Below are 13,148 nucleotides of genomic sequence, written 5' to 3' on the forward strand. Positions count from 1 at the left end.
AGGACCTACACTTACCAACTTACCATAAACCAGAAAACTGGACAAAATGTATGAAACTAAAACTGTTTTCAGACATGGAAGAAAAAAGGTAGCTCAAGACTGTGATCCTTGAGAAAAAGAAACAAAATGAGCCATGAGATTACCCAGACTTTCTACCTGGAGTCAATTTCCATGTCACATATCATTGCACAAGGAGAGGGAAACCAAACAGAACTTAAAAGTCTCACTGAGTTGACGAGGCACAAATTGTAGAATGGGCAGTCTGGGGTGGACAGAACCTTCAGGGCAGAGCACTACAGAGGAAGGACACATGAAGAGACGAAACTCCACTCATCTGCACTGACCCCCTGGCACAATACCAAACTGTTCGTCTCTACCTTAAAATTCAACAAGGTGGAGTGGCCAAGATTTTGACAGCTTTACAGCTGTCAAAGAATTTCCAGAGCAAATACAGAGCCAGGAATTGTTGAGACTGTAGGCGCTATGGAGAGACCACAGTCTTGCACTACCTCTTGCCTCATGTCTGAGACCTAGGGGCATTCATAGAGACCCTAGAAAAGTCAGATCAGAATAACATGGCTGACCTAGCCCTAGAGTAACAGACAATCTACACCTGACCAAAAAAGGAAACTTTTAAACCAGCCTGAAAGGATAAAGTTAATCCACAAGTAACTTATCTGCCTGCAAAGACAGTCTAACAATCTTAAAAGAACTATGACAAAATCCAGCACTCAACAAGGAATAATCTCATTCAGGTTCGATGGAGAAATCCAAAGCTTTACAGACAAGCAAAAGTTAAGAGAATTCAGCACCACCAAACCAGCCTTACAATAACTGCTAAAGGAACCTCTCTAGGCAGCAAACACAAGAGAAGGAAAAGACCTACAAAAACAAACCCAAAACAATTAAGAAAATGGTAATAGGAACATACATGTCAGTAATCACCTTAAATGTAAATAGATTAAACGCTCCAACCAAAAGACACAGACTGGCTGAATGGATACAAAAACAAGACCCGTATATATGCTGTCTATGAGAAACCCACTTCAGACCTAGGGACACATATAGATTGAAAGTAAAGGGATGGAAAAAGACAGTCCATGCAAATGGAAGTCAAAAGAAAGCTGGAGTAGCGATACTCATATCACACAAATTAGACTTTAAAGACTATTACAAGAGACAAGGAAGGACACTACATAATGACCAAGGGATCAATCCAAGAAGATATAACAGTTGTAAATATCTATGCATCCAACATAGGAGCACCTCAACACATAAGGCAAATGCTAACAGCCATAAAAGGGGACATCAAATAAAAGGGGAATCAAATTCTAATTGATCTCTCCCCCTCAATTTGACATTTACCCCCTGTGCAACAATATCAATTGCTTAAAAGGGGAATGGAATACTTTCAAATGTTTGGGGAGGGGAATACTTTCAAATAATAAAGAGTATTTAAGATTACCCATTGTCCTTTATCTCCTTGAAGTTTACTGAAGAAGAGCTTAAGTTCTCGAACTGTCAAATTGTAGCTAGCCAGCACTCCCAACATGTCAACTAAAAGATCTGGAAGCAAAGAAAGCAAAAAATAAAATAATCAAGCTACTTATAGTTCTTGAAAGATTAAAATATACGGTTCCTTCTTAAGAGTTTGGGCATTAAATTTCCAGGTACATGTTACATGCTCAATATTTTTTAAATAAATATTAAATAAGAAAAATACAGTACTTAGGAATCAAACTTCATTTCCTCACAACCACTGTATTATGGAAAATCATACCTGCTATCATGTTGTCAACTTTTTCAATTTTCCCAAGCACTTTTTCAACAAGGCCTACTTCAGTGCAGACTTGAAGATTTCGTATGCTTTTCTTCAGAATGGCTGTAAACATGCTCCAGACTTCTGCTTGGCAAGTAACGTCACATTTTTCTAGTAGGTCCACCATGCAGATGATACTCTCACCTTCTTGAATAATGAAATTCATTTCTAAATCAAACTGCCCTCCTACCAACTTCCAGAGGCAGGGGAAAGGAGGGAGGAAAAAAAAATTAAAAGCATTAGTGCTTCTTCAATATAACCAGAGCACACTCGTAAGCTTTAGGTTGGCAGTAACTATCCATACACATTCTTCTCTTCCCTGGCAGTCTAGTGATTAGGATTCGGCACTCCCATATACATTCTTATCTACCCCCTACAACAATAAAAAGATCTGTAACACTCACATACACACACACACAGAGCTCTGAAAAATAAAACTTCTACAGAAATCTTCAAGTTAAGATAGCACAAAGTCAAGAAAGACTTAGAATATAAAAATGGAAATATTTTCAATAAAAGCAAATAAAGGATGTTTAGGAAAATCATTACCTACTGCCTTGGTACTAACAAAGATCTAACTTAATTCTATAATTGCTTCTAATTCAATGTTTCATCTATGAATTAGGTAATCTGTGAGCTACTCAGAGCAACCTAAAGGTCCTTTGCTACTTACACATGGCATGAGCTCACAGCAAAAATGAAAAGCTGAAAAAGGCTTAGAGTAGATACAAAACATGTAGTTTTTATTTGCCAAATTTCTGATTTATTACACCGATCCATTTTGAGCCCCCCGTCAATAATCAGGATAACATAAATATAACTTAAACTTAGTCACACACTCAAAGTCAGCAATCAAGACAATTTATTTCACTGATGTTGCTATCAGAAAATCTATCCAGAGAAAGCCGTACTGACCTATTCCTACCTTGCCATCTCAACAACAGCATCCTCCCAGAGGGAAAGTTTTTTTAATTTTAACAAACCCCGATTGTTTAAAGGAATTAAAATACTTTTAGAATTACCTTTGCAGGACTATCCTTTTTTAACTAGATTTTTGAAAGATATCTGTCAGAATAGTTATATACATGATTCACCTACACTCCTGTCCTTCTGACTACATCTTCATTTTTCATTATGCTCTCCTAAACCCAAAAGGTAGGCAAGAATTAGGAGAAAGTGAATTGTACAAAACGAAATCCAATGGCTCAAAAAAGAATAACAGTCATGACCAAGTATAGTTTACTTCAGAAAAGCAAAGACGGTACAGAACTAGGAAATCAATTAAAACTCCTGGCAGCCAGGGATCAATATACACCCCAGTTTCTGTCAAAGATACACACCAGCATGAGAAAGAAAAAAATGGGAAAACGAAAAACAGGAAGCAGTATCTGCATGTAGGGAGATAAGAATTCCTGGCAAACACAGTCGTAAAGACTTTTGGTTCTTCTAGGAAAGCTCTGGCAGAGATTTTAGCACAATTTAGTACAATTCTTTGCATCAACTGTAACATGTGGCATAAGGAGATGATAGCTGGGTTTCTGCTAAAGAGTCCCTTGGTGTGATTGGGCCAATTCTCCTAGCTACATGGTCCTGGCTATGAAGTATATGTGCTTGGTTCCCTAAGTGCACCCCAAAATTCTGTAAGTTACATAAGAAGTCTAATAGAGATTTTTTGTTTTGCTTTTGTGACTATCTGTGACAATTTTTTGCTTGTTTTGTCTTTAACTTTTTATTCTGAAATAATTCAAATGTTCAAAAAATTGCAAAATAATATACCGTTCCTGTATACCCTTTAACCAGCTTCCCCTAATGTGAATATATTACATCATCATAGTAGTCATTAACACCAGGTACAATACTACACATCTTACTCACATATTGCCACTTGTCACACTGTCCTTTTTCTGATCAAGGATCAGCATCCCCTTAGTCTTCTCCAAACCGAGACAGCTGCACAGGCATTCTTTGACTTTCATGATTTTGACACTTTTGAAGTGTATTTGCCAGTTATTTCATACACTGTCTTCCAATCTGAATATTTCTTCATGTTTAAATTCAGGCCATGCATTTTTAGTAAAAAAAAAAAAAAAAAAAGAAAGAAAGAAATACCCCAGAGGTGATGTGTGTCCTTCTCACTGTATCATTTCAGATGGTACCTGATGTCAGTATGTCTTGCTATTGGTAAAGTTAGCTTTGATCACCTTCTTAAGGAGGTGTCTGTATTTTTCCATTTTAAAGTTACTATCTTTCATTTTTAAATTATTAAGCATTCTTGTAAAGAATAGTTAGAGACTATACAAATATCTTGTTTCTCATGATACTTTTAAGCGTCCACTGATGGATTTTACCTGCAATTGTAAACACTGTGACATAGCTAAATGGCGGTTTTATATTTCCATCAAACTTTCTACATTTATTAATTTTTAAAGACTTCCCTTAACAATAAAATACACCTAAAAAGCCAACGTCACATCCATATAGGAAAACTGGAATGATTCTCATTAGAGTCAGAAATAAGACTAGGATGCACTATCATCACTACCACGTGATATTATTCTGGAGATACAGATGCCACTTTTGGTCAAAAGGCAGCAACATGTATAAATATCAGAACAGAGGATTTAAATTCCAATTATTTTCAGATGATAAGATATATCCCTAGAAAACTGAAAAATTACTATAAACGAGAAAAGTATTTGGTAACAGAACTACTGATTACAGTTAACAACATGAATCAACCTCAAAAGAATTATGCTAAATAGAAGCCAGACACAAATGGCTACCTTAACAACTAGAAATTTATTCCACAGATACATTTATGCAATGATGTTAGACACAAGAACTTCACTGCAGCATTTTAATAGAAAACAGAAGAAACAATACCCCCCCCAAAAAAACATTATAAAATAAAGCTAATAAAGTTGTGTTTAACTATATAATGGAATATGATGCAGCCATTGAAAATAATGAGGCAGCTCCATCTGACAGAAAAAGATATCTAAAATACATTGTTTAGGTGAGATAATCAAAGTGGAAAAAAAGCATGATAGTAGGCCACAATTTGAGTGTAAAACAAAGAACAATACACAAGAAACTAAATAGTGATTGCCTCTGAAGAGGTAAATGAGCATCTGGGGAACGAGGGCCAGGGGAGAGTTTGTAGTATACATACACTTTTGGACATCCTCCACACAGATCTAAATAAGTCGAAAACCTAGCTGCAAGCAACTTAAGTGACCTTACCTTCACCTTAATATTACGTACATCAATCTTTCATTTTGATCTGTTTATTACCATCAGTAACCACCCTTCCAAGAAGCTATAGAATTAATTTTTGAAAGTAATTTCCAAAAAACCTCCAAATCTTTCACTGGCTTTTAAATTGAGTTTATACTGTGAGAGCAGTATCCAGACAGGTGTTTTAAATATTTCTCCATTGCTTTAAATATTATAAAATATGCCTCTCAAGGAGAAAATTGATGGCATAAATTGGTACATACAAATATGTGGCATATTTGATATACTAGATGTATGCATATCTATTATACCTAAAAAGCATGCACAGGGTCTACAGTATGTCATGTTAACCCTTTCTAATAGTTATTTGAAGCTGATCAACCTTCAAAACACAAATTTGTTTCCAATGACAGGGATCATAATCCAAGTCCAGGCATTGGCTAGTTATTATCTGAGCTGTAGTAATGGCTGTGCACTACAAAATGTAATCTTCCCAAATGTCACAGTAAGTTATGAATATCTGAGCAGCCTAATGCACTTTACTAGCCATGAAATGTGAAAATGTAATCTTATTACCTTTTTTATGGTTGTATTTTTTTGAATAATGTAGCCTGGAAACTGATGTATAGTCTTTTTCTATATTTTAGCATGATTTGGTCTCCTTTGCTATAGAGAACATTTTTCAAAACTCCCCATTTCAACATATTTTAGTCTTGGCCTGAACTTCATAAACAATTTTTATAGCCACCTTCAGGGTGGCATAACATGCTTTCTATAGGTTATAGTTTAATGTACAAGATTATAGAAGTTTTACAGCATATTATTCAAAGAATCTAAATAAACCTTCACAAGTTTTGTGTTAGGACTTTAATTGGGCACAAAGATTATTTCTCCACAATGGTTATATTAATAAAAAGGTTTAAGCTGAAATCAATCATTAAACCTAAGTCACTTGTATTTTCAAAAACAAAGAAACAAATATAGACCAAAAATAATTATTTTCTCTTCAAAAGATTTATAGAACTGGAAAGACTATCATACATACAAAATTCTAATATTGCAAAGCAAAGTTTTGTTTCCCTTGAAACTTGCTAAATTTTCCTCAAAGATGTAGCAGGAGTACAGTATAGTAGAAACTGGACAGAGTATAATCACAGCTTATGCCCCTAACTAGATATTTCCTGTATCTTGTCTAAGCCATCCAATTTTTGGTACCGTGCTACAGCAGTCCTAGCAAACTGATATACCACTGTATTCCCTAGGGTTCATTTGTGATGTTGCCTACTAAATATCCCATTGAAGGCTCATACAAACTCTTTAAAAAGCCAAACCATGACCTAGAGACTCTGTTCGGCTTATCTACTCCCAGAACCTTCATTTAATAGAGACAGCACTTCACTTTCCTTTCAGAAATACTTCTGTGATTGGTAATCAGTTTTTCAAAAATAAAAAATATATTGTTGAGGGATTTCTCTGGTAGTTCAATGGTTAAGACTTCACGCTTCCACTGCAGGGGGCACGGGCTCGATCCCTGGTCCAGGAACTAAGATCCCATGTGCCATGCGGTGCAGCCAAAAAAGAAAAATCCGGGAACTAAAAGAGTTGAGCAAAGTCCCAGAAGGCAGGAGAGAGAGACAAGGAAATAGAAAATACGAGAGGTTGAGAGACATAGCGGATAATACAGAAACGACAAACATCTGTTTAATAGAAAGGTCCAAAAGCAAAAGGTTGAAAAGAAGGAAAGATGGTATATTCAGCTATAATAACTGAGACCTTCCTAGAAGTCATCAACATTGTGAATCCTCAGAATTAGAACACAAAAAGCCCCAACTCTTACACAAAATTTAACACTACAGATACTGCAGTAATATAATCAGGCTTATTTTGGTAGTCAGGTCTACTTTCAGATCAAAAATTTCCTGGATAGTAATATTTCTCTCTCCTAGAGTTTTAATTTCTGTAAGTAAAGACAGCAAGATGTTTCTCTCACTGCTATTGACATAAGTAGAGATGATTATGAACTAGCTGCAATACATGTGAGAAAAAGCAATACGTTCATTATGAATTACAATAATTACAACCCTTAGTAAAATGACATATCCCATCCAAAGAATTTCACACAAATATAAGAGCCTCAAGTATATCCTAATTATTAGGTACTAGCAATCAAATCTGCTAATTTAGGATCCAATACAAATTATAAAATACTTTCAGCAGTAACGGTTGCATTAAACAAATTTTCTTTTTAGCAATTCGCTCTGATTCTCCCTTGTCCCTTCTAAAACTATGATTTTTAGAAACTATATCCAGGTCCTAGGAATTACAGAATATTTACTCTAATACAAGAAATTTCTCATTTCAGAAAATTAGGTTAAATTTGCTGTTCTCTATGACTGGCTTCCCACTTTCTTGTACCATTTGAAGAACTATATCTTAACATTTTCCTAAGGCCCAATTTAAGACCTGTCTCTTCTGAGAACTATTCTGACCTTTCCAGCCTACAATAAACCTGGATGACCCATATTATATTACTAATATTCAAGTGTTTCTGACTATGAGATAACAATTTCATGATTTAACCTAATATTTCAATCATATACATAATTTTTTCTTATCACAAATTTTAATCACTTTTTAAAGATTTTTTTTGATGTGGGCGATTTTTAAAGTCTTTACTGAATTTGTTACAATATTGCTTCTGTTTTCTATGTTTTGGTTTTTTGGCTGGAGGGAACTCAGCTCCGGGATCAGAGATCGAACCCGCGTCCCCTGCGCTGTAAAGCAAAGTTTTAACCACACTCCGTGAGAGAAGTCCCCTACTTCTTTAATTATTTCCCATAAATTTTTTCCACTCAAATACACTTAAATAGCATAAATGATGATCCCAGAAAATAGGAACCATTTCAAAAAATATTTTTTATCCTTTTTAATCTTAGCACTATGCGTGACATGTAATGGATCCTTAGGATATATACAATTAGGTTTAAATATTCATTATATTCATAACTTAAAAATTAAAGAAACAAACTTGAGTTCTTACATCCCAGTGCAATAAGCAAGAAATATGAAGTCCTACTTCTAGTATCTTAATCTCTCCAAAAGATAAGGTTTTGAAACTAAAGTTTCAACAAAAAAATAATGAAGTACTAAGATCCTTGCAAAAGCTCAACCCATTTCATGAAAGCATTTGTCCACAAAGATCTGTACGTGAATGTTTACAGCAGTTTTATTCATAATCACCAAAAACTGGAAACAATTCAAGTGTCCATCAACTAGTAAGTGGATAAACACATTGTGGTACAACCATACAATAGAATACTAATCAGCAATAATAAGGAACAAATTACAGATACCATTAATAATAAGAATCAATCTCAAAAACATTATACTAAGTCAAGGAAGCTAGACATAAAAGCTACATATTGTATGCTTCCACTTATATGATATTCTGGAAAAGAAAAAAGTGTAGGGAAAGAAGTTAGATGAGTGTTTGCCAGGGGCTGAGGAAGGAAGGGCGGAATAAACCACAGAAAAACATGAAGGGACATTTTTGGGATGATAAAATTTTCAATATCTTGATGATGGTACTGGATACCCAAGCATATCCATCTGTCAAACTTCATAAAATCGTACACGGTGAATTTTACTGTATGTCTCAGTAAACCTGGGTTTAAAGTAAATCTAAAAAACAAACAAACAAAAAGACCAAGCTCAAGTCATTTATATCAAAAGTAAGAGAAAAGTAAAATCCACTGACTAGAGGCAACAATGTAGAATTCAGATGAAGATACAAAATACAAGGAAATCAGAAGAGGTGAACAGAAATTTTTAATCCTTAGCATTCTGTAATGTATACTACAATCACAAATAACCTGTGAAGACTAAAAAGAATGGAATTATACCATAATCTCACAGTGAGACTAGTCTGGGCTTGGAGGCCTTATGCTAATATATTAACAAAGATTATCAAGATTTTCTGCAACCATAGAATTCCAAATATGCAAATTAAGAGAATTAAACTCCATAAGGAACAATTATAATTTCCTGTCAGCCATTTAATATTCTGAACTGAAAATTACTCCCTTTGAGTTTTTTGTCCTCCTTCCTCCACTGTCTTTTGGGTCTTTCACTATTTGTTAAAACACCCAAAGGCATCAATAGTTTCAGTAATATTATCAACACACATATATATATCAATTACTTCACATCTATTTACAGAGGAACAAAAGACTGTGTAATAATTCACAGCCAAAACTTCTAATCGGACTATTTGACTCCTAGACTCATGCTTTCCTTATATCTTCATTAACATTTAACATTTCAGTTGGGTTTTCTAAAGTTTCTCTATATAGTAAGCTAAAGTAAGTATTTGAAAAATTTGTGAACTTCACTATCTATAGGAAATTAGTCAAAATGCATGTCTAACTGATAATGAATTATCATCTTTATAGTTTTTTAAATCCCCAAATGTACCAGAAAGTAGCAAATAGCCTCTCCTCTCTCATTGTTCATTGTACCTTTTGAAAGAATTAGAAATTTTCACTGAATTATGACATGTATACAAAACTAGAATCAAGCAAAAAGTTTCTATAATTAAGCCTGAGAAACACTGGAGTAAACAAGGCAAGAGATGTTGACATTATAAAATTCCCAGAGCTTTAATACACCACTGTGCATTGTAAATATTAAAAAGATGTATAACCAATGTATGAACTTCCCAAAATTTATCTGACAATGAAACAAATCTTTTTTTTTTTTTTTTTTGACAAGAGCTTTTCACAGTAATAGCATTCTTCAAAAGCTTTTTTAAGAAACACTGGATAATGTATTTGTGTTCTTGAAGTTTATTCCTATGAATAATATGCCAGAATTAACTATGTTTACACAAACATTTACAAGGCCTTTCACATTTTCAGGTAAATGGTTTAAAAAACCTATTTATTTTTCCATAGCTTTCTATTTATGATTTACAGAATATAATAATTAAAGAAAGAAAGAAACATCTCAAATTAAGATAAAGGGAGGGTGATGACTTAGAGGGCCAGGACAGGGAAGGTGAGAGGGAGTCACGGGAGTGTGGGCATATGTGTAGAAATACAGCTGATTCATTTTGGTGTACCTTAAAAATTGGCACAGTGGTGTAAAGCAATTATATTCCAATAAAGAGCTTAAATAAAAAATAAAAAATAAAAAAAAAAAGAAAAGACCATGTGAAGACACAGCAAGAAAGCACCATCTTCAAGCTGAGGAAAGTGGTCTCATCAGAACTCAACCCTGACCTCGGACTTCCAGCTTCCAGAACTGTTGTTTCAGCTGCCCGGTGTTATTTTTTTTTGTTATGGCAGCCCTAGCAAACTAATACAGCATTATCCATTTCTGCTTTATCAATTATTCTGTATTTGATTTCATCATAGAAACCTGGGGAAATAAAGAAGATGACTGACAAAAAAATAAAGGGAAAATAAAGTATGAGCAATGGAAAACCATCAAAATGAACCCCTATCAGGATTTCCCTGATGGTCCAGTGGTTAAGAATCCACTTTCCAATGCAGGGGTCGTGGGTTCAATCCCTAGTCGGGGAACTAAGATCTCACATGCCGAGGGTCAACTAAGCCTGGGTGACACAACTACTAAGCCTGTGCACCACAACTAGGGAGCCCACACACTCTGGAGCCCGTGCACCACAACTAGAGAGAAGCCCACGTGCTGCAACTAAAGAAACTCACACACCACAACAAAGAGCCCATACGCCTCAATGAAAGATCTCACATGCTGCAATGAAGATCCTGCATTCTGCAACTAAGACCTGACACACCCAAATAAATAAATAAATAAATTATTTTTAATGGACCCCTATCTCTTCATGAACAATTCAGTCCAAAAGCCAAGCAAGACAGATGATCTCCCACATTAAATCAGAGCTGCTCTGTGTGCCAACAGGGTTCAGCAGAAATAACATGTGTGACTTCCAGGCTAGGTCATTAAGGACTTTATGGCTTCCCTAGTATCACTCATTCTGAGTAAAATCAGCCACCATGTCATGAGGATACTCAAGCAGCTCTGTGACAGACCCACTTGGAGAGGAACTGAGGCTCCCACCAATATTTAGCACCAACTTGCCAGTCACATAAGTAGCCTTGGAAGCAGACCCTCCAGCCTCAGTTAAGCCTTCAGACAACTGTTATTGCAGTCAACATCTTAAATGCAATCTCCTGAGAGACCCTGACCCAGAACTGTCCAGTCAATCTGCTTCTAAATTCCTGACCCATAGAAACTGTGAGCTGATATGTGTTTATTATTGTTTTAAGCTGCAAGGTTTGGGCATAATTTGTTACACAGCATAAATAATTGCAAATCAGTCAGTAGTAGTTGGGGAAAACTTTTTTACTCTACATATTTTTGTGCTATTTTTTTGAATCCTAATGCAAAATAAAATAAATAATAATGATAAAAATACAAAACAACAATAGCATACATGTATTGAGTGACTACTGTAAGCTAATCACATAAAAATACAAATAATAAAAATACAAAATATTACTAAGATAATACAAAACAATAACAACATACATGCACTGAGTGATTACTGTGAGCTATTACTCAAGCACTTTACATGAATTATCATTTTTAATTACTGCTCACAAAAAAAAAAAATACCACCACATTATCTCCACTTAATAGATGAGGAACTAAAACATAAGTAACTTACACAAACTCACAAGGCACTAAGGTGGCTGAACCAGGGTTTCACTTGACAAAAGGAAAACAGATATAGCTGGAGTAGCCTTTTCCCCTCTTCTTCCCTCCCTAGAACACAGACATGATTACCACACATACAGTAGCCATCTTCACATCACGCGGCTTACAAGCACAAAGACAGACAAAATGCCAATACATTAAGAATGGTAAAAGGAAAGGCAGCAAGTATATAGCTCTCGAAGCATTATTAAGTAAAACCACTAGTGCCAGCAACTGCCTGCTCCCAAACTCGTTGCTATGTGAGAAAAATAAAACCTGTATTTTATGAAATGGGTATTAGATGTGTATTCTACTACTTTCAGCAGAACAGAAGTCTAACCAATATAAAGAGGTTCAACAAATGGCGCATAAATGAATGAGTTGGTTTTCAGAAAAAGCCATCTTGGACAACTCTTTGTTTTTAATATGATTCGAAAGCATGTTTTTAACTTATGCGACTACAATTCATTTTGTATCTCAGAAAAATTCTTTTTATCACAAAGTGATAACCAAACACAATTAAACTGAATACACAAAACCGAAGTAAAAAAGATGAATAGCAATTCCTGTTTTATGAACTATTATATATCTGGATAAACTACAGCAGCTAATTTATTGCATTTGTCTAAATAATAAAACATGTCAAGAAGGGTAATTTTAATGAGATAAATGATAAAATAATACCAAGTTTTCACACACAAAGGTATCAATGGATATTCTAGAATCAAAAGAGTAAAGACTTCGAATATTAAATTTATTCAAACAAAGCAAGCTGTGATACGGGGATTATATAAAATCATGTGTGATAAACCTTTGAAAATTGTAAAGCACTTAAAGAATCTTTCACTGAATTAAAAAACTGCAGTAGTACATATTTTTTAAGCAAAAAAATAATATTCAGCACAATATACCAACTCTCTGTAGTACTAAATTTCACCATTATTTTACTTCTGTGCTTTTTAAGATAACATAGACTAAAAAATACTATATTTACCTAAACTCAAAATAGTTCAATCCTCAAATTTTACACAAATGAATTTTTTAGACTCCGCATGTTTTGTGGTGGAATTTCACTGCATATAAGTAATAAATATTAAAATAAAGAACAGCAAAAGATTAAATTCCGTTATAATTTAATTAGTGTGTAAGCCTTTGGTTTAAGATCATTCCTAACATTGAACAAAACGTAATAAGACTTTATCTTAAGACAGTTACTAGCTGAGAAAAAGAAAGTTCAACATGTAGGTGGCAACATAACCATCAGCTTTGACTTTTCATCAACACTTTACTGAGAGAGTTAGGGAAAAGAGTATCTTATTCCCCAAACTGAAAAAGAGGCTATTTAGGCTTACAA

The 13,148-nt window shown here is 34.6% G+C and overlaps 1 protein-coding gene across 5 annotated transcripts in view; it reads right to left on the bottom strand.

The window, feature by feature from the left end:
* The window catches only part of LRBA (LPS responsive beige-like anchor protein), a 687,888-nt gene that overhangs the window by 603,628 nt on the left and 71,112 nt on the right, over positions 1-13,148 (bottom strand). For all 5 annotated transcript variants that reach the window (XM_057725704.1, XM_057725703.1, XM_057725702.1 and 2 more), the window contains exons 3-4: positions 1,781-2,012; positions 1,466-1,566 (exon numbers count right to left, since the gene is read on the bottom strand). In XM_057725704.1, the coding sequence (XP_057581687.1) occupies positions 1,466-1,566; positions 1,781-2,012 (333 nt within the window). The remainder of the gene's footprint in view (positions 1-1,465; positions 1,567-1,780; positions 2,013-13,148) is intronic.

The sequence above is a fragment of the Hippopotamus amphibius genome, chromosome 3 (assembly GCF_030028045.1).
Source record: "Hippopotamus amphibius kiboko isolate mHipAmp2 chromosome 3, mHipAmp2.hap2, whole genome shotgun sequence".
NCBI classification, from domain to species: Eukaryota; Metazoa; Chordata; class Mammalia; order Artiodactyla; family Hippopotamidae; genus Hippopotamus; species Hippopotamus amphibius.